A 26932-nucleotide genomic window follows, 5' to 3' on the forward strand; every position below is an offset into this window, starting at 1 on the left:
CAACAAAAAACAAGACACACGTATGTACATAGACGTGTGGCTGAGTATAAGAAATTGTGGGGAAAAAAATACATTGACATAAACAATATGTGACAGTATGTATTAACAAAAAAGGAAATACATTCCTTAATACATGCACATACATTTATACATATATACACACTAAACTATCCAGATGCAACCATATATATATATATATATATATATATATATATATATATATATAAAGTATATTTTTTACATGGTTCATCCCACACCCTTCTTCAAAGCATTGTGGGAACAAAAACAAAGTTTTTTGTTGTTGCTGGCTATGGTTTCTCCTTTCATCGCTTGGCAGTTGTTAAATGCACATTACGATAAAATACAGGACCATAATGCAACACAATGCTGAAATGTTCTAAATATACCATACATACCAGACAAAACTCGTTAGGACACACCGCATAAGGCATCCATTACATATGAAATATGGGAGTTGTACGCTTATGTACTGTATGTGCTGTGGCCGCAGGAATGGTACATTTGGAGAATGTGACTTTCAGAATATAGTCAGCTACATTTTTAAGATACCCAAAACAATACATTGAAGTTTTCCACCATTTCACCATTAATTTAGAACAGAAAATAGCAGCGTTTGTGGTTTTACTTCTGCAGTGCACCATACATTAACCACAAAATTGCGACAAACAGGAAAGATGGGGAGGACGGACATTTGCTGCAAAATGTTGAAGGACAGCTTCACTTTTAAGTAATTGTTAGAGACTGCCAAACAGCTTGTTTTCCGTTCAGCTCCATGATTACAATGAAATACATATGCAGCAAAAGGTAAACTTGGGTTGCACTCCAAAATCTGTCAATCATCCCTTTTAAGGCATTGTCTCAGTTACTTTCCATGGAAACAGAAAAACGACATGAATACAACCTTGCGAGAATGACAGTGTCTCAAAATGTAGCGTTTTGCTCCTTTAAGATAGAACAGTTGATCTCATGTTGGCTGGCTGAAGCTTGTAATGCATAGGGGCTTGAAATGAACGTCGCGCTATGTTTAATATAAAAAAAAAACCTTAGAAAATAAAATCTTATCCTTCTGAGATCTCAGTTGTGCGTGTTTGTTTGAGTTGGCATAGAACTGGCATCAAGTTCATCCATCAGATTCATTCCACAGGTTGAATAGTTTCATAAAGAATAAAAAAAAAGAGAGATCAAAAAGGAACAACAAATAAATTAATCTAATTGCTTTGAAGTAGCTTTGCAACTTTGTTAACATTAGTGTAATCTCTTAGATTGGACATCATGTGATTTCAATAAAGGTCATTTTTAATCCACAGCGTACTAAAATCAGGAGCCCTGAATCGTTTATCTTTTTGGTTCCAGCGTAATGCTTAAATTGAATTCTTTTCTTGTTTTGCCTTTTGTCCTTTTCAAAAGCGCATTTCTGTCATTCATGATTGATGACGATCAGTTCATATTGGGATCCTCTAGCGTCTACCACTCAGAGCTGCTTCCCGTTGGTTCTCCGAGGACCCGGAGTTCCCGTTCCGAAATGAGGAAAGTCCACGCCACCATTTCCGAGACCTGAATGGCTGTTGAGCTGTAAAACAGGAGCAAAAATAAACAAATAAAAAACAGGATTCCACATTGTGGCCAGTCAAGCCTGTTTTCAATGTTGTGAGACGTCTTTTTACCCGGTCACTTTGGTTCAGGTACGACAGTTGTTGCACCGGCGGGTTGTTCAGGTCCACACTGTTTGGGGTCATTTGACATGAAAGCGGTACCATATTTGAACTGGATGTAGCCCCGCCATCACCCCGATAAAAGCAGGAGGGTGTGGAAATGTGAACATTGGTGTGTTTCAATCTCTGACAGGACGGAGTCTGACTCATATACCCTTCGTTCACAGGCACATAAGGAGGAGCCTTTTTTAACATACAACTACTTGAAGGCGTGATACGTGGCCCCTCCATGCCGTGCTCAACATTAGATGGAGTCCTCATCAATGAGCTGTAAAGGGCAGGGTTATGCTTCACTATAACCCCTGGATTTACGGGAAGTTCTGACAATCGGTTGGCGTTCATCGGTCCATTTGAAATGATCTGTGGTTCTGTTGTTTGCTCTAGCTGCCAAGAGTGTCTCTGGTCCTGTCCACCTTGAGAGGGAATCACCGAGTGGCTGTGCATGCAGCTGGATGAGGCTGGATCTGCTGTGATCACTGGCTCGTTGGAGACATTTTGTGAATCTATATGGTTGGAGTTCCACTGGCTGTTCTGGAAGCTAAATTCAGGGCATCTTTGTACATGGTGGTCAACGGTCCGGTTTGGCGCACTTTGCTCCACGCACATCTGCAATGATTGGCCCATTTGGTTGGAATGAATCTGAGTGGGGTGCATGAAAGATAAAACTCCAAGGTTGTTGTCTTTAAAACTCACATGTGCACTCCTCAGTTTTTGTTTCTCGGCATTGGAGTCCACTAAATGTGTTGGCGGTACACCTGTGTGTGCGCGGCTATTATGAAGGTGAGAAGGGACAAACAATGTTTGCTTTGAGGGAATCAACTCTGCAACTGGAATGTTTAAGCTAGAAGAACCCAGCTCAGGAAGATCAAAATGGGTCAGTTTCATCGTCCCTAGAACTGCAGATGGTTGTTCGGACATCTGGCCTCGACTGTGTAACACCTGGCTCTGAGACTCTTCAGCGCAGCTGAAGTGCTGTCCTATACCTGGTTGAACAGATCCCTGGTTTTGGAGGTTTAAAGTTGGGACGCGGGTATCCAGCTGGTCTGGCAACTTCAATCCCCCTTCTTTTTGAAGCTGCTCCTCCACATACAATAGGATGTCCTCCATGGCAACATTATTTAAGTCATCACTCAGGTCACAGCTGTTGGTTCTCACTTTCAGAAGCGTGCTTTCCCAGCTCTTGAGCTCATCGGTTGTCACATCCACTGCATCTATGAGGTCACCATCCGCAAGGATCTGCTGCAGAGTCTCCACCATGTCTTGGATTGTGTCCTCAGACTTAGCTATACTTGTAACAGCCAGTTTGGGTGAAAGTTGCTGCCAGATATCTCCTGGAACGTTGACTGTGGCGTGGGAGTCCTTAAAGGGAGTGTTGCTAATGCTGTCGACCGTGTTGGCGCTGTTGTGCTTGCAGTACACTGACTGGTCCTGGTTCAGCATGCAGCCCAGGAGCGAGTTAGGATTGACTGAGTGGTTGTCTAGCTTTCTTTGTTTGGCGGGGGAGCAACTGTCAGGTATGTCGACGGGTGGCACCAGGTTGTACAACACCGCCTCACCAGTGGTGAAGCTAAATGTCTGCTGAAGCCGATGTAGACGAAACTGTTCCTCTCCTTCTTCATTTCTGCAGCCAAGACAAAAACAAATGAAGTGACATGTTCTAGAACCTGTTCAGAACAACTCTTGTGAAGCATCAATACCCAATAACAAGCAGTAGCAACAAAAACAGGACTAACAGGAGCCAAAACCTCTCGTCACCCTCTGTGGTAATTATTACTTGTTATATAATTATCAGGAAATAACTTGCGATAAACGATACATCTATTAAGGAAAATTTTAAACAAGCACTCTGGCTGCAAATCATTGGGTGATAATGACAAGTCAGGCAGTGTAATGACTCCATAACAGGACAGTTCAAAATCTCTTGTATGCTATTCTGCCTCGTCCAAAGGCAACAAGACGTGAGAAATGCTCGGCCCACCCCGGTATAGGACGGACTGATGAAAAAATAAAAAAAATCTCTTGCAACTTACGTCAAAGGTGTCTGCCGGGCCACAATGAAATCTGGCCTCCCTTCCTTTAAAACTAGTCTGGCATTGGCCTTGACCCAGAGCCACATCCCCTTTTTAGTCAGCAGCCTGAAGACGGTAAAACCACTTTCTCCCGTTTTCATCACTAGGCAAGCAAAGATAATTAGTTCCTAGATATAGATTTGAGCACGTGTAAGAAGAGTGTGACTCACTCCTGACGTGGTTGTCAGCACAGTACATCATGTCTGCCGCGTGGATGAAGTTGTAACCTGAACCTTTCGTGAAGAGTTCTACTTCGCTGTAACCCAGAACCACTTTTCCACTGAAGAGAATCCACAAATTTCAATCACGGACTTCCTGTTCCGGGCATAACTGTGTACTTAAAAATGTATTTATCAGAAAACAGAATCCGAATGTCTACCTGGTGTCGATGCCTATAGGTGTGAAGTCCAGCTTGTGCTTGGTCTGGAATATTAGTGTCTTGGTGCGGATCTCCAAGATTGATGGCGGCTGCAGGGGTGTGGCAACACCAAAAAGGGCCAGCTGTGGGGGAACCTGCGTCCCTCCCTCTGACACCCGGTTCTGACCGTGGAGAAATTTCAGGCGCCCGCAGAAGTTCAAAGCCTGGAGGAAAAAAAAAAAACATTGGCGACCCATCAGGTGACACCATCAGTTTTGTAGTTCAAACCCAACTTTAGACCTCATGTCATAAATTGTTGTGTTTTTCTTTTTGCCTACCACAAATCCAGATGAGTTGTCAAGTAAGCATCGGAATCGGCAGCAGAAGTTTCTCTCCAGGAAAGATGAGTTTTCCGGAGGGATGACTTCTGGGTCGTAGATTACCAGGTTGGTGCTGACTTCAGTGCAGCTTTGCCCTCCTACATGTAAACATTCAGAGATTAAAGGGAAATTCTGGTGATTTGGATTAACAATGTATCCAATAGGGCATGTAATATGTACTGTATCTTGACAATGCAATGTTAATCCTCTCTCATTTAATGGTGTTTTGAGAAGACGTACAATTATGAATTTTCAAGGGCGATGCCATTTTGGCGAGTCACATGACCTCCGTGCGCGGATGTGACGTATGAGGTGCCGCACCAAAGGCTCAATTACATGGGACACCATTATGGACAGCGCTGATTTCTCGGATTTATCCTCATCTGATAAAGAAATAGCAATATCGGTTGATCGGGAAGACGGGGGAATAATTCTATACCGATTTGAACCTGTGGCTGTAAATAATGTTGAAAATTGGGATGGTTCTTCAGGCGGAATGACGCGGAGTCTGACGAGTGAACGCCGGGGCTCGGGGAGCTTTCTCACGGCCCCGCTGCTCCCCGGAGTTTGCTCGCCGGGGCTTGGGGAGCTCGCTCACGGCCCTGCCGCTCCCTGGAGCTTGCTTATCGGAGCTCGGCCGGAGCTCGCTCGCGGCCCCAACGCTCACCGGGGCTTGCTCGCGGCCTCGCCGCTTCCGGAGCACGCTCGTCAGACTCCGCGTCATTCCCATCCGGAGAACCATAAGAATATTCAACATTATTGACAGCCACAGGTTTAAATCTGTATGGAAGTATTCCTCCGTCTCCCCGATCAACCGATACTGCTATTTCTTCATCAGATGAGGATAAATCCGAGAAATCAGCACTGGTGTCCCATGTAATCGAGCCTTTGGTACGGCAACTCATACGTCACATCCGCGCACGTAGGTGATGTGGCTCGACAAAATGGCGGTGCCCATGAAAATTCGTAGTTGCCGATAAAATCTTCTCAAAACACCATTAAATGGGAGAGGACTCACATTATATTATCAAGATACAGTACATATTACATGATCTATTGGATACATTGTTAATCCAAGCCACCGGAATTTCCCTTTAACATCACTGGGCAGGGGACTCATCTGAGCTCAGGTCATACCAGGTTTGGACGATGCAAAGGTGACTTACTGTTGCCGTCCGCAATGCCATCTTGCTGGCTGGAATATGGTTTGAAAGCGAAGTGAAGTTGCCGTCTGAAAAGCGCTCGATCATCTGTGTGGATCAACTCAAACACACTCTGATGGATCACGTCAGACTGTAAAACAGAGCAGAGTACTAGGTATCCCCATCTCCACTTATAAAAAGTCGTTTCCCCAGCAATGCTGGTTGAGTTTAACTGTATTAACAGTTACCTTTTGTCATTTGCCATTACAGAACAGCTAGCGCTGCCTTGACTGACCTTTAATGTATTCCGTCACTGTGCTTGAAACTCAAGATACTCCTAGCTCAAATCTGCCCTTTGAAATGTTGCTGCCTTTGCTGTTGATGGCTTGGCCAAGACAGACATACAGTACATATTACATGAAAAAGAGGATTTTTTTTTCCAAAAATGACAAATTTTGTGTGGTTCGCAAAGGCTACGTTGCGGTCATGTGACTGCCTTGTATCATCTGTTTGGTGAGTTGGTGTTAAATGACATTAGCGATCATGTTTGATTGGCACTAAGGGTGCCCTCTGCCAAAATCAAAGATAGAGTTTAAAAACACAGAAAAACGGATATATCAATGTAGCTAATGTCATGTCGATCATTGTAATGGGGTAAAAGTAAAACGTATGGTGCATTTAATGTACTCTGAAAAAATACGACTTGAGTAAATGAAGTAAATTCAAGTAAGTGCATTACTACCTACCTTGAGGAAGACATGTATCTTCAATCTAGGCGAACATTTTACTATATGGGGAAAAAAAAAAAGAAATACAGCCTCCCCTGGTTAAAGTTTGCATGTACTCTTCGTGCCTGAGTGGGGTTTCTCTGGGTACACTGGTTTCCTCCCACATTACCAAAACATGGCAGTAGCTTAATTGAAGAATATAAATTGTCCGTAGGTGTGAATGAGTGTGTGACAGTTATTTGTCTCTTTGTTCCTTGTGATTGGCTGAAACAGTTCGGATGCATGTTACGTGGTAGTATGTCGTGATTGTTTGTAAGACGACACGGGATTGTGTTTTTGAGAACAACGATTTTCAGTTTTAATGGAAAATTGTGATAGCCCTGCGCTCTCTCACCCGCTCCTGCTAACTCGACTCAAGGATGATTACCACAACTTCATAAAATTTACCTTAACTGTGTTGTCAGCAGACATTAGCCTTCCATGAAGTGAGCCAAATGATGATCATTATAGTCTTTTGTTACGTTACTGGGAAGTTGTTCTCACCTGTTGGAAACCAAGTAAGTCCTGGATGGTGGGCGATGCGTAGAAGACGTAACCTTCGGTGGTCACCACAAAAACGAAGCCATTCAATGCCTGTAGACAAACATTTGATTTGACCAAAAACTCTACTTTCTTGGTTCCAACCTCTCTCAGGTCTGACCTGGAGGAGCAGATCTCCCTCTGAGAAGCTGACTCCATCAATGGAGGCTACTTGGGAGGTCACAACGGAGGATCTGAGTGAATTCTGGACATCTCCTCCAAGTATAGGACTTTGCTTGCTGGACCAGGTGGAACCATTTTGTCCATTCTTGAGGGTGGCTATCATGACAGACAGAGCTCTTTGATTAAGAATTGTGGATTTCTATGAATTTTTGCAAGCAGAAACTTTCTTTTGGAATCAACACAACAAGTGAAGCACCACTGTGTAACTTCATTACTTTTTAATAAGTGTATGCTGTCATTGCCTAGAGACTTAATGGCAACCATTTCCGGGTGTAGTCAGGTTCTTGCCCAAAGTAAGCTGAGGTAGGCTCCAGTGCCCCGTGACCCCGCATAGGATAAGCAGCGTAGAGAACGAATGGACGGCTCTGCTGTCACTGTGCAGAAGCTGCACTGGATCAGGTAGATGCTAGAATGATTCAGCAATCCAGCCTAGACTCTTTTACAAACCGAGGAGAGCAGAAATGCTTTGCCCTCTATCAGGGTGGAGTCGCCAACTGTTTCCTGTTGTCTTACAACAGTGTCATTCATCAAGTCCTTCTCTTCCTCCTTTGAGCTTATCAAGCAGGCCTAATCATGGCAGGGAAACAAGATTGTGCACCTTAAAATATCCTCTCAGAGAGCAAGATTGTGATGTTTTTAAGGTTTAAAACAACTGAAGGACAAGAACAGACATGACTTAAAATGTCAGTGCTGAAGTAACAAACAAAGAGGCCAACAAAGCCAATCTCAACTCCTTACAACTGTGAGCCAAATGCCGATATTGACAACAACCACATACCAGTAATTACCATTACCTGTTGGCTTATATCATTTTGTTGGTGGATGGAGGTCAAAGACAAACTGACGCCTTAAATAGATTCTAAGTATAGAACGAGTCAATGCTTCCATTTTGTTAGTAAAGTCTAGTAGAAAGTAGATATTTAAGAAGGGGGGGGGGGGGCTGGAGCGAAATGCTACTTTTAAGCCTGCAACATTATGAAGAAAACTTCATTGTTGTCAAATAATTTGATATGTGAGCTGTGTGGTGGCTGTGCCTGATTTGGATAAACCCTAGCAGACAACAAGTGGGCAGGCTGGACATTGGCTTGACTCCACTAGTGGGAATATGGAATGGCTATCTGATCATGTAAATGCGGGGGGCGCAAATCCTCAAATGACACAAAGGTACAAACTGTTCATGGACTTAAAATTCCAAGAGATGAGAGAATTATGGTGATTTTGAAGACAGGCTCCAATGTCAACATTACATGATTGTCCAATGCATATTATGGTTTAAATAGTATTACCATGAAGTTGAAACAGTCAAGGAAATAAGGAAGATGAGAAATAAGCAAAGGACTACTGCTGACCACACAGTAATGAACTGAAAATAGTCCATGAACAGGGATCTTGTTTGATGTGCGTCCTGCGTCCATTATGCAAAAAAATCATGAATGCAAAATGATTTGTAAATGTGCATCCATTGACACAACATTGCAAGAATGTGTGCAACACTCAAATTAAGCGGACTTGTATCGCAGTTTCCGGGTCAAAATTTTTATTTTGTGCACCAGAAAACCCATTCAAAAGCAAAACTGCAAATCAGGTTTACTGCAGAGACGGCTGTAAAGATGAAGTTAGCAGTGGAGTTAATGACACAAAGAGGTTGCGTCACCAATGTGTGGACGTGGAAGTGAAGCACTGAACTCAGAAACTCAAAAACTCTGGTACAGGAGGAGTTTGGTGAGGCCATGGAGAACAACTTCCAGAAAATTCTGGTCTAGCATCTCGCGTCCCAGAAGGAGGAACCAGTGCACCATCAACACTGTGTATACTGGGGACGTCGAGAGTTGGTGGGGAGAATATTTCAAAGACCTCCTTAATTCTACTGACATGGTTTCCCATGAGGATACAGAGTCTGGGGTCTCTGAGGCGGGCTGTCATATCTCTAGGGTTGAGGGCAACGAAGGGGTTAAAAAGATTCTCAGTGGCAAGGCTTCATGGGTGGAGAAGCTTCACCCAAAGTTCCTAAAGGCTCCCTGTGTTGTGGGTTGTCCTGGTTGACACGCCTCTGTAACATCGACCGACGAGTGTGTTCCAACTACAGGGGATCACACTCCTCAGAGTTTCTGGTAAGCTCTACTTAGGGATCCCGGAGAGGAGAGCCTCTCGGGAAGTCGAATCTCAGATTCAGAAAGAGCAGTGGGGTTTTCGTCCCTGCCGTGGAACAGTGGAGCAGCTTTACATGCTCGGCAGGGTCCTTGAGCATGAATGGTTTGGCCAATCAGTCCATATGTGTTTTGTGGACTTGGAGAAGGCAGTCAACTGTGTCCCTCAAGGACTCCTGTGAGGGGTGCTTCGGAAGTATGGGGTAGCGAACCCCCTGGGTTCTTGGGCCCTAGTATGACCAATGTCCGAATTTGGTGTGCATTGCTGGCAGTAAATTGGACTCGTTTCAGGTGAGGGACTGACAAGGTTTCCCTAGGTCATGGATGTTGTCCATAATTTTATGGACAGAATTTCTAAATGCAACTGAGGCATGGAGGGGGTTTGGTTTGGTTACCTCAGTATTGAATCTCTGCTTTTTGCAGATCATGTGGTTCTGTATGTGTCATGATCATGCCGCTCCAGCACGAGCTGTGCGGGTGTCCGCACAGGTGCGCTGATTGGAAGGTGCACACCGTCGCCTCATGGAGTCTGATTATGCTGTGGATTTATATGACTGCGATGACAACTGGCCGGGGCCAGTTCGTTCTATCACGTCCCATCGGAACGAGAGTAGGACCCAAATGCAGGAACTCGGAAGACGCAAGGTAGTTCAAGAAGAGACGCGTTTATTATATGCCGAGGTTGGGGATCGAGCAGGCAGTCCGGTGCAGCAGCGGTAGTTGGGACGTCGGGCGAAGAGAGCAGATGAGCGGACAGGCAGGAGTCGGTACACAGGGGAACAATCAACGCAGGCAGAAGTAACAAAGGAGTCAGGCTTACAAGGTTGGTCAGAGAACGGACGAAGGTCGGTACACACAGGTTCGATCAGGGATACCGGAGCACACGAATGGGACATGAAGCTCATACGAACTGGCCCCGGCCAGTTGTCATCGCGGTCATATAAATCCACAGCATAATCAGACTCAATGAGGCGCAGGTGTCCACCTTCCAATCAGCGCATCTGCGCGGACACCCGCACAGCTTGTGCTGGAGCGGCAGGATCATGACAGTATGCTTCAAGCCGTGATCTGAAATTCTCACTGAAGCAGTTAGCAGTCAACTGTGAAGTGGCTGGGATGAAAATCTGCACGTCCAAATTTGAGACCATTGTCCTCAGCTGGAAAAGGGTGACGTACACTCATTGGGTCGGGGATGAGATACTGCCCCAAGCGGAGGAGTTCAAGAATCTTTGTGTTTTGTTCACGGATGAGGAAAGAATGAAATGAGAGATTGACAGGTGGACTGGTGCAGTATCTAAAGTGAGGAACTAAGCTGAAATGCGAAGCTCTCAATTTACCGGTCGATCTATTTTCCTCCCCTCATGAATTGTGTGTTGTGATCGAAAGAGCAAGATCCTGGATTACTGGTGAAGTGTTCCGGGCATGCCCTAGCGGGAGGAGACCCCGGGGATGAGCAAGGACATGCTGAAGGGATGGCTGGCCTTGGAATGCCTCAGGATCCCCCGGAAGGACTGGATGAAGTGGCTATGGAGACGGAAGTCTTGGATTCGCTGGCAAACCTTCTTCCTCTTTGTCTGATTGTTGTCCAACATGTTTGGGCATGAAATTCTAAAAGTGAAAAAAATTGTTTCTGGAATCAGAGCGCTCCCAAATTCTAGAGAGGCTAAACAAGTTGATCTGAGCTGTATTTCCTACTTAACCAACTGCTTTTTACACACCTTCTGTCGACGATAACATTCAAATGATCATTAAAGTTGTACAATTAAGGCTGACACTAATGTATTTATTTGTTCAAGTCTTATCCTGCAGGCTTTCCACACAGTTAACATGCTAAGCCTATATGTTTACATAGTAATTTAAGTATGTAATTATTGTGTTTTGTCCTTCTCAAATAGGCTTTAATAACATTTTTAAAATCAAGTTAGAGAGGCTCAGATAGTATGAAAATGGTTCAGAAAATGGAACGATGGAAGTTGAGGAGCGTAGAAGGCAAACTATTACAGCATATGAACCGGAAATACCACTGACGGCCTAGTATATTTTCCCCTTTGAAAAAAAAAAGATATATTATTTTCACTGGATGCCAACAATATGCATTTTTAAGTAGTAGAAGAGAATGCGTAAAAATAGAATAAAATGACAAGATATGGAAGGCACTTTAGTTGGTTCAAAACAACATGGGAATGTGGCTAATTTGCTCTTGTTGGTGTTTACTTCTCTTCAGTAAACACACAAAAAAAGCAAGCATGCACAGACAGTCATGCATGCACACGAGCAAAAGTACACACGCACACATACACTAACAAAGCCTTGCGTGCGAACTTTTAACCTCCAGCATCCTGAGGGGAGAAAGAAGAGGAAGGAGACTGATGGAGGAAAAGACAAAAAGAAAGATGGAAAACATTTAGCAGGGCACTTACATGCACAAACCCATGCGCACACACGCGCACACACACCTACATGCACGCACACACACACACACACACACACAGACACACACACACAGCAGTGATAATGTTGATAAGCTTTAATAGCTTCCAAATGTATAATAAAATGTTTCTTAACATGGAAATGGCTGAATATTTTTATTATTACTATACAATAGAAAGTGACAGAACAAGTATGGGTAGGGAAAGTATGTGGGGGAGGTACCCACTGTGGTGTCAATGACCTCATTAATCGGATCAGCAAATTATGACATGACATTCAGCCAATCAGTATAAAATGCTAAATATCATCCGATACCGATCAGGTCCATAACATCAATGTAAATTCTACTTCTTACTAAAATGCTATTGACTACATGCTAAAAATATTCATAAAAATGTGAGGGCAAGACTCACTTCTGTGAGATACTTACACAGGGATGAGAGAACTGCACATAACAATAGCCGTGAAGCCTGAGCCATCCCTTAATATCCATTCAGCTTTATCAAAGAAAAAACGAGATATTTTCCACTTATCTCCAAATAATGAGCGTGTTTATCTTTCGGACCAAACCAGCAAGATGATTCCACAGAAAAGGAACTCCATAACTATGGGCACGTGCCCCAGTTTAAATGAGCTGTGCCACATCTGGAGTGCAGACAGTTTTTGTTGGATTTGTAGGTGCTGTTTGATGATTAAAAAATAAATGTTTTCTGCGTAACTGCTAGTGTCACATCCAGCAGAGCGTTTCCCACTGATTCATCATTTGCAACTGCTTGGGACAGTCACGGCCCTTGCCTCCAGATAAGTGCGGTGTATTGCTATGGCTGCCATCGTTAAAGAGTCCACAATGCTCATTAGTATCTGAAGTAGCACTTTTAGTAAAAACATGCAGCAGTGGGGTGGGGTAGTTTGTTTTGTGTGCGAACATGCATTTGTGAGGAAGAGGTTATACAAAAGTAGATGGCCTGTGCCCCAGTAGAGCTTTATGTATAGCAACGCCCCTGCCCATAAGTCAAGGTTCTGCCAAGCATTCTCCTTCTGGGAACCACAAATATACATGAACTTTGGGAACATAAAGCTCTAATAGGTTCATACACCACAAACTAGGGTGCAGTATAACGTTGAGTGATGATTTAGTGCTTTATAGGATTATTAGGATTTTAAACTCAATTTTAATCTTTAATGCCACTTGCAGTGGGGAAATATGATCTCTTCTTAGCGGTGGTTAGGTAGGGGAGGGTGGTGTTAGCAATGGAGCATTAACGCTCCTGTTGCTGTCATCAGGGAACCTTTACAACTGTTGATAAGGCTGTGGTTGTGCCCATTGTTCTTTCACCCCTCAACCCCTCCATCTTATCTACCCACTGTCCCCATTCTCTGCCTCTCCATTTCAACCCAACTGGTTGGGAGAGACGATCACCTCGCAGAGCCTGGGTTGAGGTTGGGGTTTCTTTCTTTTTTTGGAGGTCAAATATTTTTAGAAATAGACTAGTAGCAGAGTATTTTGCAGAAATATTGTTAGATAGTTCATGATTAATGCAGTACTTCACTATAAGGTTATGTGTGTCATTAACCAATACATGGGTTTGTTAATACGTTGAGCGATTGAGTCCCCTGAACAAACCTGGCTGACTGCTACCCTAAATGCTGACTGACAGCCACCGTGGGCTGCAGACATGCTAGGTTGGCAGCCAGGCAGAGTTGCGTGTAAAGAGTTTATTTATACAAGAGTGCGAATGTGGGTGTGTGATGGGGGCCAAGACGTTTTGTTGAGGCCTGAGGCATCATTTCTGCGCCAGAAAGGGACGTTGTCTTACTTTTGTCGTAATTTAAGAGTAGTCTACAACAGATCACATGCTGTATGGACAGAAGTGTATGTACACCATACAGTGTGGCTGCATCCAAAATTCTAAAAAATGACTCATGCACCTCCATCAGCAGAAATACAGGATGTTAATCATAGGTATGTGCAATGTAAAAGATATTCATAGTGTAAACAAACAAGCATGTTTGCGTGTGCGTGTGTGTGCACGTGTTTATGTGGGTGTTTGTGTGTGTCCATGGGCAAAAGACACTATCTGATAATCAGTTTGCATTGGCTGAGTCCAACCTGTCATATGCAGTGTGTGTCTGATCATGCCTGAGTGGCTCCTCGAACTCTTTCATTATTCTTTCCTTCAGGGTGTGTTCGCACTTGTCATGTTTGGTTTGGTTGAATCCTGGTGTGTTGGATTTAAAGTGTGAACGCTATCATGCCAAACAACTGGATCGAGACCACTTGGAGAAGTGACTCGGTCTGTTCCAACTCAACTAACCAATATGAACAAGAATTACAGTATTCTAGCAGAGTTACGAGAAAGCATGGTTTACCGTTTCAAGAATACATTTTTGAGGACTATTCTAAATATCTGACTGCCTATAAAATTGTTTAAAAAAAAAAACACACATCGGCGGTATGAGTCAATCAATATGTCTAAAACAGACAACATGTAATTCCCAGATCAGATTACAATACAAATTGGCTCTTTAACAGACTATTGCAATAAAATCTTCTATTTTGATACCACAATATCCTTTTTTATCTTTTTTTATGATCATTGGGCTTTATCTTCATCACATTTCACATAGTTGTGAGTTGTAGCACAAAAGTTGTGCAGCGGAAAACTCCAACCCCATAGGGCACTGAAAAGGTTTTGAAATGATTTATTTTTCTCTTTTTTTTTTTTTTTTTTACATCACAGAAAGAACAGATGTATGTAGCCTTTTGTTTTCACTGTACCTGCTGAGCAAAAAGAGCAGCAGCACAAAAAAAAAGCACTTTTAGAAACTGGGTGGTGAGGCCACAGTAATTCTTTGATGTAGAAGTGGTTGCATGAAACTGCAGTGTTGGTGAGATACATTGGAAAAGAAAAGGACCTTACAATAACTCTTTGCAGCATTTACAGTAATTGCCCAAATCACCTTGAACTTAAGAGGTTTTGAAGGCACTCCGGAGACATCTATTTGACTATAAGGAAGTTTCCTTCAAAGTAAGCAATAAAAAGTAGGAATGTAAGTGCCAATTGGAATGGTGTGGGGAAGAAACATGAAGGAAGCTGAGAAACACCAAAACTGAAAGAAGAGGAGCCTTGGCCTGCACCATCCCACACAGGAAAAATCCCTGTGTCTTAAATGCATTTTCTCAGTGATTAGAGTGGAATCAAGTCAAACAGGCCTAATGGGTTTGTTTCCCCGCAGCTTTGTCACCTACATTTGTAACTGCTATGACAAAGATTGATATAAATACAAAGGCACCTAGATTTACAAGTTCAATTCACTCTTTGACCAAGATTCTAATACAGATTACTCAAACATCAAAAAAAATATTAAACCACTGAAATGAGATTTACCTGTTCCAACCAAAGCAAATAGTGTTTTTGGTTACTTATTTTTAATGAACAAACACTTCACTGTGTTGTAAAATCCAAAGATAAAACTCGGAAATGAATTAGAAAGTCAAGAAATACTAATTTCATGTGTAAGTAAGCTGTATGTCAAGCGCATTCATGCTTTATGTGCCTTTGAGGTAAGGGGGGCTTGTAGGTATTTGTCAATAGCCTGGTGTCAAATGTGTTGTTTGTTTGAAGTTAGTTCAGTACTAGCATATACTTCATGGTCCTTGCAAGTGTCTTCATTTTCTATTTGTGTTTTCAACTGTCACCTTCAATAAATGGCTGAAAGGTATTCAGCAACTGTTGGTGTACTTTTCCTGCTCTTAACGGCGGCGAATTTGAAACTACGTCGTAAATCGAATTTTGCCAAGCAACTTAAAGGTCAAGTGTCATCCCTATAAACATTCTAAAATACATATTGTAATGAAAAATACATATAACATTATTCACTTCAATGTCTTTGCGAAAAAACAAATATGAGTGGAGAGCGCGTCATCCATGCGCAAAGTTGCGGATGTGTCATTCGACATCCAAGTGGTTGCCATATTGGCTGCATCTCCTGTCCGTGACGTCAGCCCGGACATTCGCCAATGAAAACATGCTGTAGCCCCTACTGTGGGAGACGAACACGCCCCTTCTGACACTGAAGCTCTTTTCAAATAAGAGAACATCTCACAACTGAGTGAAGTTACCGGGGCAATATTACCCTATTGTTAAGAGGTATATTTAGATGATATGTGATCACGGCCAAACCGCCTCCCTGTCCGATCCACTTCCGCGGCGGAGATGAGCTATCGTGGCCCTGCGCCGCGACAAGCCACCCCGGCCGGGGTGGCTCATCTTTGGCGCACAATTGTCTTATCACGGCGCCGAGCCGAGCTGCTTTACGGGGTTGTCATCGCACGTGGCTGAGTGCGCCATTGCTGGCAGCATTGTTCATAGCCGCCGCCGTCCGCAAGCCCGATGCGGCAACCATCCGACGCGCACATCGACACATTTAGCACCCCTGTCATACGTACGCAGATCTTTTGTTACGTTATGAGAGACGGATTACGTGGCCTGCCTCAAACTATTGTTTCTTTTAGAAGCTATATACACACCTACCTGTTGTTTGGGACCCATGAAGCTCTCGTCCTTTGCACCTGTGCAATCCATTTTTCACGACAAAGTGGATCTCTTGGAAACTTATGAAGGGTAAATCCATCCTCCTGAGTGTTCGAGCAATATCCAGCAATGCAGCAAACCGGCATTTTTGGCAAAGGAACAACGAGCTGCCTTCCCGCAAGTAAAACCAATAGAAACAAATGAGTCCACTGCTGGGCGCTCTTGCCCCGTAGCTCACTTCCTGCTTCTTCTCGAAAACAAATCCCTCGAGAGGATTTTTATGGCGGGTGTTACAAGAAGCCATATACTTCAAAATCATGTTTTGTGGTGAAAAAACACATGGGTCCATACCGACTGCCATTTTTCATTAACAACATACTAAAAATCCTCCATTTCATGACACTTGACCTTTAAGCAAAAAAAGAAAAAAATCAGTTAAGCCAGAACTCATCACTGGAAAAACTCATATGTTGGTGTCATCATAAGTCAAGGTGCTGCTTTGTGGGTAACAGGCAAACCAAATTAAACAAATCCTGCTTCAAATTATGGATATCTGTAAATGCTGTCACTTAAGTCTTGGTCTGAAAGACAGCTCCACCAACCGGTCCAAACAATCCAATTGTGATTACATCAACATATCATTGGGACTGGGGTTTGTGTGTGTAATATTCAGAGTTGCCAGTTTAAACACAGTGTAAATCCTCACATGAGCTGCAGCACTCCCAAATAGTTGAATTAGTTCATGGTTAATAAGCCAGTGGGGTGGCATTAATATCCACTTTCAAATTCAGTTCCAGTGCATGTTCCCTGGACTTTGGGCTGTAGAATCCTGGAAATTCTTAGGTTATATCCCACATACTGGCAGCACAGTGGAAAACTGTTTTGAGTGTACGCCTCACAGTTCTGAGGACCGGGATTCAAATCCCGGCCTTGCCCGTATGGAGTTTGCATGTTGTCCCCATGCCTGTGTGGGTTTTCTCCCGGTGCTCCGGATTCCTCAGTCATCCCAAAAATATGCATTAATTGGAGACTCTAAATTGCCCTTAGGTGTGATTCTAAGTGCGACTGTTGTCTGTCTCCAAGTGCCCTACGATTGGGTGGCAACCAGTTCAGGGTGTATCCAGCCTCCTGCCCAAGGATGGCTGGGATGGGTTCCAGGGCACCAACATGGATTTTATCAGGCTGATGCTGTTTCCGATATTTGTCAGAAAAAAAATTCTTATAACTGATTAATAGGGTGAATAGTAACACAAATTAATAGAATAAATTACATCTAGAACAGGATAGACATTAATTACAGGCAGAACGTTGAGTGTTTTACTATATAGTACTTTGTCTTTTCGTATTTACAATAACGTTACAGAGAGTTGGAATTTGCAAGTACAAATATACACCTGAAAATGTTAAATACCGTAATTTCTCAAAAATAATGCGCAAATTTTTCCCAAAATATTTTCAAAAGTTAATATAATATATTTAGGTATGGATGAAAAATAAAAAATACAATCACGTTGTATAGTTGTTTACAGGTACAAAGATTGGTAAAAAAAGGTATACATATACATTTCGACATGAAATTCGATGTCCAGGTCCAAGTCCAACAGTGTTAAATATTTATTTAAGACTGTAACGTGTTATCAACAGTATTAATCAAACGTTATGCCATCATTGAGCATTTATTTTAGTTGGTTGAGGGATTCTGTTCTGACTATTACAGGGACCAAGACAAGCGTGTCCTGTGGCCTGTCCTGAGATTATATTATGGCTACATCAGCACGTGCACAATGACCATTACTAATGATTGTTGTACATGATTGTTTTTTGAAAAACAATACAAGTACAGACCAAACAAAATATAAATACAGATAATTCCCAATATTTTGAGCATATGGGTAGCAGCAAATTGGTTTCGCGCATTGTACATTGGTAGAAGGGTTTTCCTGATTTTTTTTTAGGTCAATTTTGGGGGTACGTATTATACTTCAGGACGCATTATACTTGAGAAATTACGGTAATTAATATTTAAATTGAACCCACAAATCCATTCAGTATATAAGCAACCTTATAGTCCCCTATTATGTTATATACTTAAATGGCAAAATACTGGTTACTGGCGCAATATTATTTCTGCATGATGCCCACTAAGGTTAAAATGTGTTGTTGATGATGAGAGGCTCACGTTTTTGCTGTGAGAGCAACATCATTCTCAGGAGTTTCTGCAGCACAAATGTAACACTGGAATCCGCCGTTGTTGCTGTAAATCATGGCCATGTGTGTCCATGACTATGCGCTAACTGCTATAACATTTCATTGTCTGTAAAGATGCTTATTAAATTGAGGGGTGGGCAAACGGCCCAAGGACATCATTCTAAGTGACTAACACTTAACAGCATTTAATGTTTCATGAGAGAGTAAAAATACATCGGTATTTCATTGGCAATAATGCACTGCAGCTGATTATGATTCTTTTGAGAAGGTCTCCCAATTAATTGGCTGGGCTGTAGTGATGGGCCGACAAGCTCATTACACTGCAATCTGTAATTTCTTCATAACTCTGGACAAAAACTAACCTAAGTCTGTCATGAGCCTGCCGCTCCAGCACGAGCTGCGCGGGTGTCCGCGCAGGTGCGCTGATTGGAAGGTGCACACCTGCGCCTCATGCAGCCTGATTATGCTGTGGATTTATATGACCGCGATGACAACTGGCCGGCGCCAGTTCGTTGATCTTCATGTCCCGTTCGTGTGCTCCGGTTTCCCTGATTGAACCTGTGTGTACCGACCTTCGTCCGTTCTCCGACCAACCTTGTAAGCCTGACTCCTTCGTTACTTCTGCCTGCTTTGATTGTTCTCCTGTGTACCGACTCCTGCCTGTCCGCTCACCTGCTCTCTTCGCCCGACGTCCCAACTACCGCTGTTGCACCGGACTGCCTGCTCGATCCCCTACCTCTGCATATAATAAACGTGTCTCCTTGAACTACCTTGCATCTTCCGAGTCCTGCATTTGGGTCCTACTCTCGTTCCGATGGGACGTGACAAAGTCAGAGATTTATTGGTCATCTCTAAGGTTACTTCTGGTATTGGTATACAGTACAGTCATTAAATTGGCAATTCTATTCAGACTTGCTCTTCGTGCTATGCAGAGCCACTACACAAGCAATGGTCCATATATTGGTGTGGGGGGCAAGCCAGGAAGGACGTCCTATTTTACAGACATGTCGGAACAAGCTGTAAGGATACACCAGCTCCTCTTTCATCTGCCTGGGCCAAAGTATGTAAACAAGACAAGCAGCACTGAAGAATCTGCATCTCACTGTGAGACAAGCAAACCTGTTTTCAGATCTAATCACGTGACAGTGTCAGTCACATAACTCAATGTTAGCTGGTCAACAGCTGAACAAAGTTTTAAAATGAGAACTAATGTCACTGAAATAAGACCGAAAAATGTGAGGTGAAAACAGCTGCAGATATGCCAGCGAAGGGAAGTGCTGACTTCCACAGAAACAGTTGGGTCATCAAACAAAGACATTCAACCCAGAAGGAGCCTGTCTTCTCGATAATAATAAACCCGTGGCTTCCATATTCATGACTCTTATTGTAGTGTATGAAAATACTGGTTTTGACATATTTTTACAAACTCCCTATTGCTTGTGTAAACCTAGTTCAGCCCAAGTTGTGACTGACAAACCAAACGGGCACCTTTCTCAATCACAGGGATACCTTCGTTTTACAACTTCTTCTGCAAATAATAATTTCCTGTCAGACATTAGGAGAAATTGGGGCATATTTTCATCGAAAAAACGAGCAAACTACTTTATGGACAGCAGGGAAATCCTCATGCTACAAATTCTTCGACCAAACATTATTTCCTGTCAGACATCAGGTGAAACTGGTCAATATTTTTAGTTTTAATGGTGTGCTTTTCTGGATAAACATCTGAGCGAGCCAGGAACGCAAAAACAAAAGGTTCTCGAGAAGGACAAGACCTCTCTCATAATTCTATGTGCACTTCTTGTGTGATAACTGGCCTTGAGTGAGCGCCGAGTCACTGGAGACAAGTGAGCAGAGAGACACGTTTGTTTCATTGTTTGCCATCGGAGGGGTTACTCCCCTGCAAGTGTCGCTGGTGGGCCCGAGAGATGCTCGAATGACAACACATCTGGGACTGGTTGGGGTATAGCAAAACAAGGGGGCTCAAGAGGTGCCAGTGCAAATTATAGTGCAAAAAGGAGACAGCTTCATCTGCCCCCAAATAGGCCTCAGCTCTCAATGGGCAGTGAAGGGAAGTTGCGGGTGGGGAGAGTGTTTATTGGAATGATTGATTTACTGATTCACTTTGAGGGACTTGTCTCCCTTTACCTTCTGTAAGTCAAACCCCGTGTGTACTCATTTGTTGCAACAATAAGTTGTCATAAAAATTAGTTATTGTGCGTGCAGATTGACAAACTCATTCACATGATCTTGTGAAAAGTAGACAGGTAATCATAGAAAGATTTCTCTAAACACAGCACTTAATTGCCCACATTTGCAGGTGTATTTTGTAGTATCTGTACTATGCCATTTTTCTCTGTAAAACAAACTGGAAATTGTTGCAGCCATCTAATTTTGGGCCACCTCCGGCATTAAAACATCAAATACAAAAAAAGTGATGATTTGATCAGCATTGCACTAAATTGGTTATCATTTTTAACCTCAATTGCCTCTGAGCAGCTACATATCAGAAACCCTTCGAAGTCACTTCTAAAATGGCCACAGAAAAAAATGGCTTCACATGATCAGAATTTTTGGGGCCAATCACTGATCAGCAAGCTTAAAAAACGATAACTGATCACCAATCTGATGACAAAATGGAACAATGTGTCGAGTTAAATGCGAAGTAAATGTCTTTTGCGGAGCCAATCAGTGAAGTCAGTGGTGACGGGATTGGTGAATTACAACATTAAAAACGATCAGACGATCATCATAAAATGCTAATCACCAGCATATACTGATTAAGATGATCAGATTGGTGTAAAGTCTAGAAAAAAGCTGCAATTGAAGGGTACCTTACAATTGTTGGACTTTAAGGTTTATACAGTACCTGGTTGTACTTTTACAAGGGCCAACAAGGCACGGGTATATGCTATAGATCTGAAATTCAACTGTTAAAGGTTAGTGCTGGCAAGATTACTCAACATGTCACTCTTGCTTCTTCCATCAATATTGTCAACAATTCCTTTTATATTGCACATCATTTCTTTTTTTAAACTATTTTTCTCTCAAAAAAAAAAGATTGGTACTTTCTCTTCTTTGTCTGCATTCCTGTCTTGAGCTCACGTGCTCTGTAGTGGTAAACTGCATCAGCTGTTATCAGAAAGGTTGTGACAGAACGATCTGGCCAGGGAGGTGGGGTCACTAAATCACAAGGTCTTCTATCGTGAAATGCGGGCGGAAATAGAGCGGCAGAGCGCCGAACTGGAGGTCCTCACGGCCCAGGTTCGGCAAGGATTAGAGAACCACCCGAGCTACGCCGACGTCGCGGTTTCAACAGACTCTCTGTTGACTCACGTCCACGCTGCAGTGGCTACGGATCTGCTACCGAGCAAGTTTCACATTGCTGTGGCAACGGATCCACCGCCGCGCCATTCCCACGTCACTGTATCAACAAATTCACTGCAAGCTCACGTGGCAGTGGAAAAAGATCCGCCGCCTCGCCATGCTCATGTCGCGGTTGTGACAGACGCGGTGCTGACCGATTCTCACGTCACGGCACCCATCCACTCCTTCCCTAGCCGACCCCACGTCGCGGCTGGCAGGAGATTCACTGGCGCGTCACACCTACGTCGCGGTGGTGACAGGTGTCCGGGCGACCCCTGTAGGAAAAGGGTGGAATTGGCGATAGAGGATGAGCCTGCCAGAGCGCCTTCAACGTGCGTGTTCCCAAGGAACAAGACCCAGAAGCGACTTGCAGAGGGCTTAAGTTCAGAGGCTGGAGCGAATTTTGATAAAGGATAAAGGCGAACTATTTTCCTCCAGTGAACAGGAGGAGGACTTCATCATTCCTGTCGCTCCGTGCCGTGCCCAGGAATGATCCATTCACGCTCCCTAGTGTCTGCCAGTTCACCTCCGGGGCCCCTGACTATGAGCCAGTCGGTCTCCATCTGAAGGAGCCGACTCTCATTCAGGAACAAGCGGTTCAAACGAGTTCAGGAGTGCCAAGGGAAACACCGGAAGTGCAACAGCGCAGCTGTCCAGGCGGTGGCGAGGGCTCCATAGCCGCCTCACGTTCCTGTCCAGGTGGTGGCGAAGGCTTTGCAGCCGCCTCACGTTGCTGTCCAGGAGGTGGTGATGGCGCCGCTGCCGCCTAACGTTCCTGTCCAGGAGGTGGCGATGGCGCCGCAGCCGCCTCATGTTGCTGTCCAGTAGGTGGCAATGGCTCTGCAGCCGCCGCCTCACGTTCCCGTCCAGGAGGTGGTGATTGCTCCGCCAGTGCCTCACGCTCCTGTCCAGCAGACGGTTGCAGCGTCACAGTCCCCTTCCTTCCAGTACCTGCGGCGACGGGTCCGCAGCCATCCCTCACCCCTGTCTCAGCGGGGACAGGCCCGCGGCCGCTCCACACCCCTGTTTCGACTGTGACAGGAGCTGGGGAGTTCTGATGGCCCACCCCGGAACTGGAAGGGGTTCGGGATGGTTGTGATGGTGAACGTGGCAGTCATGGCTTTGATTCTTCTCTCCATCGTTTTCACTCTAGATGATTCCCGACTGCTTCATGACCTTGCCTCGGCAGGGACTGATCCCCGGCCGCCTCATGTTGAAGCTTCGTTGGCGACCGCCCACTGGCCACGATGGGTCGTGACAAAAACCTACATGACATTGATGCATCACCATCTAAAAAGTAAAATGATTTAATTTCTGAGAAAGAGGGACAATCGTCTCAGAAATGAATATATTAGCTTTAGCACACATAGGTTATGTGTAATGTTATGTCTTTTCTTTGGCATGGTGCTCTCCCCAGCCCCCTTTCAACATTTAAAAAATGTAGATGCCTGATAAAATTCAAAAGTGTAAAATTTTTCTTTTGTTTATATTTTGTAAATATGAATATTGCCTAGTTTTTCTTTCCATTTTAAAATACATCCAAGTTTCACAGCTAAAATATTCAAGAGTATAGTCCATTTAGTTTGGACCATCGTTCATAAAGCTCATTAAGTTTTATTTTAAGTTTGCATATAACTTAAACACCTCAATGTGCAATCTAATGATGGTTATTTAAGAGGAGCTGCTTGCAGGTTTGATGAGATTTACAATACATATGATCCCACTCGTCGAAGAGCAAAAGTAATCCGTGACTGGTTGACTGTCAAAATCATAATTTCGGTAGCTCTGCTCAAGAGTGTAAAGGCAAATATTTCTAGATACCACCCCATGTTATTTTTCAAACCGTATTTGTGTCCCATTTCATAAAACACATTTTCAAAAGAATTCTGGGGCTCAACTAGACTAATATTGGCTTGGCAGCATTAGACTGCAATAATGAATCCCAAAATAGAAGCGCACTGACACAAAGTCTGTGTTGTGGCTGCTTGGGCAGGTTTCAACACGAATGTTTGGCTGCTGTATTTTGACTCCAATCCTCATGAAGAAGTTCAAGAGGTCTGATGCGATCACATTGACGTAAAGGAGACTATCGTCTCAAAAACAGAACTCCGTTTATTTTCATCATTCGGGATGGACAGGGGAGCCACGTGACGTGGTCTGTGAGTATTTCCAAATAGGGGATCTGTAAAAGGACATTATGTTACACCATATTAGAGGTACCATCCATCGTTCCATGCATTTTCTTCACCGCTTATCTGCACTAAGGACGTGGGGAGTGCTGGAGCCTATCCCAGGTCTCAAGGGGTGGGAGGCGGGTTACACCCTGAACTGGTTGCCAGCCAATCGCAGGGCACATAGACACATAAAGCCACACTCACAATCACACCTAGGGGCAATTTAGAGTGTCCAATTAATGTTGCATGATTTTGGGATGTGGGAGGAAACCGGAGTGCCCGGAGGAAACCCACGCAGGCACGGGGAGAACATGCAAACTCCACACAGGCGGGTCCGTTATTGAACCCGGCACCTCAGAACTGTGAGGCCAACGCTTTACCAGCTGATCCACCGTCCCTCTGCCCATATTAGAGGTAACAATGTAATACAATTCATTTGAGTTCTAAACAAGCACGAGACACATTTATGACAACTCAAATCAGGAAAGAAAAGCATATCTCATTCAATCACCAGAATCAAGTCCTCATAATTCATGTTTTCATTTCTGGGTTTCCACATTAAGATTCACGGTCCCAAGATTCAAAAGGACCTTGAGAAGAATTCATCTGTCAGAAGGCCTAGCTCTCTCCATAAAAAACACATCTGGACAGTCCATCCACAGGCTGGTTGGGTGGGAGGGGGGGGGGGGGGGGTGCTTGTGTTTGTTGACAGAGCAAGAAAATATCTAACAAAACACAAAGTACAGAACTCCTTCAAGGGAGTGTATGTACTGTATTTCCTGAGGCCCACTGGAGGAGGGAGGTTTGGACAAGCTATTATAAGACCGCAAATTGCTTCAATCCAATGCAAGCTTGAGCCACAATGGCGTCACTCTAACCTGGAAATATGTGGCAACTTCCTATCCACTATGTTTTAATCATTATTTATGATATTTCCCTTAGAAAACTTAATGGGGTAAGTGAACACGTCATCAAGTACGGCTGGCAGTCAGTAACATGAGTGCAACTGAGAATGAAACCCAATTGTGACTTTCAACTACAAAACAACGAACAATACTGGTGTTGTAAGGAACATTCATGGGACTTGACCCTCGGAGCTTTCCCGTCAGACCAAACACACACTTTGTACAGCCCCATGGCCAGTGGCCTTGGACAAAACAGGAGTGAAGCGACAGAGACAGAACATTTCTTTATCCACACTAATTCAGCCATCCGATAAACCTTTTACACTTCCTTGTCATCTTTGTTCAATAGAAGCATCCTGGAAGTGGAGTGTGCAACCGATGGTGGGTTTGAAAAAGTCTGACAAAGAGAAACAAGTAGATACTGTGTAAGAAAGTCTCTCATGACCAATTTCCCATCCCACCTTATTATCTGACGACTTCAGGGCTACTGCTCTATATAACTTGAGCGAGTGTCCACAGATTTTTTTTTCCATCCTTTTATCTTGATTGTTGTGTTCACTAATACTAGCCTGACGTTTGATTTTACAGTGGGAACTCCAAAGGTCTCTGCTCATAAAATTTTCGGACAATATTTCAAGAAATATTGCTTGTGTTCACAAACCATTATGTCGCGTAATTCACATGCACATTCATTTATTTTTGGTGGAACGGTGGTTGACTGGTTAGCACGTTTGCATTGCATTTCTGCGGTCCAGGGTTCAAATCCCAGCTATGTGGAGTTTGCGTGTTCTACCCGTGCCTGTGTGAGTTTTCTCCGGGAAATCCGGTTTCCTCCCACATTCAAAAAACATATGTGGTAGATTGATTGAGGACAGGCCCGAATTGCCTGTAGATAAGAATGTTACTTCGAATGGTTGTTTGTTTATACTATATGTAACATGCGATTGGTTGGCGACCAAAGAACAAACATCTCAATATATTGTAAGTAATACAACCCCAAAAGAAAAAGTCATGAGAAGTTGTTAATACTAAAAAGCCAAGTGAGTAGGATAATAACAAGCATCAGAATGCATTTCTGATGTAGTGCTACTTTGAAAGAGCCTTTGAAGTATAACTAAGCTACACTGTGAAACTTTCTAGTGTGGTGGGTGTGAATGACTGTGCCAAGCCCCATGAATACATACAGCCCTGAGCTGTCCAAGTGAAAGGAAAACAGGTCTAGCCATTTCAACAACAATGGGATTTGTGGAGGTCAGGTGGGGTCAGTTCTTGTTTGGGGGAGAGATTAGTCAAAAGCAATGTATGTCTGAGGGATTCAGATAAGCAATAAACTCCAGACATTGAAGGAGGGGGATGGCAGATGGCTCTCAAAGTTAAAATGGTCCTAGGGTTTTACAAGTGAAGACCATAGTTAAAATCCCTGATATGATCAGAATCACGAGGATAGGGATAAAACGGACAAATGTGAAGGACTCTGGTGAATCGAGCGTAACATACTGCAAGAGAGGGTCTTACTGATTGACTTCAGTAAACACTCCTAATTTGATAGGTGTAGAATTCAACATGGCTGATACATGAGCTCATTGATAGACGTTTCGACTGAACTTGAGGTAGTGTCTATTTGTGCTCATAAACCACACACAGACACAGAGACTGAAGTGCTGGCCCGTAACTTTACACCTCCTTTGGCCAAAAGGTCAGTTCCAAATATATGGTGTGCCAGAAGGGCCAATTTCACAGCAACACAGGGATTTAGTAACCCTGTACACGAGATCCCACACCATGAAACCTCATCTGCAAAAATGGATTATGCCCTTCAGTAAGTCTGCAACTGCAAAAAGGTGATTCAAGCAGAATGACCCTAGCCTCACTTTGATGATGAGGCGCACTGATGATATTTGCGATTTTTTTAGAGCAACCAGTTCAAGAGGCATTTTTATTTTCTCTCATAGTAAAACAAATGTTCACCTTGTCCCCACATTACTGTCCCAACTT

At 43.6% G+C, this 26932-nt stretch overlaps 1 protein-coding gene across 1 annotated transcript in view; it reads right to left on the minus strand.

Annotated features, from left to right (window-relative positions):
• Window positions 1–224: 224 nt before the first annotated feature.
• The window catches only part of LOC133505834 (aryl hydrocarbon receptor-like), a 32708-nt gene continuing 6000 nt past the window's right edge, over window positions 225–26932 (minus strand). The window contains exons 3-11 of the mRNA XM_061829336.1: window positions 7111–7268; window positions 6954–7043; window positions 5707–5833; window positions 4499–4638; window positions 4182–4384; window positions 3973–4082; window positions 3764–3905; window positions 1686–3354; window positions 225–1591 (exon numbers count right to left, since the gene is read on the minus strand). Of these exons, the coding sequence (XP_061685320.1) occupies window positions 1493–1591; window positions 1686–3354; window positions 3764–3905; window positions 3973–4082; window positions 4182–4384; window positions 4499–4638; window positions 5707–5833; window positions 6954–7043; window positions 7111–7268 (2738 nt within the window). The 3' untranslated portion in view covers window positions 225–1492. The remainder of the gene's footprint in view (window positions 1592–1685; window positions 3355–3763; window positions 3906–3972; window positions 4083–4181; window positions 4385–4498; window positions 4639–5706; window positions 5834–6953; window positions 7044–7110; window positions 7269–26932) is intronic.

This window comes from Syngnathoides biaculeatus, chromosome 2, assembly GCF_019802595.1.
Source record: "Syngnathoides biaculeatus isolate LvHL_M chromosome 2, ASM1980259v1, whole genome shotgun sequence".
In the NCBI taxonomy this organism is placed as follows: Eukaryota; Metazoa; Chordata; class Actinopteri; order Syngnathiformes; family Syngnathidae; genus Syngnathoides; species Syngnathoides biaculeatus.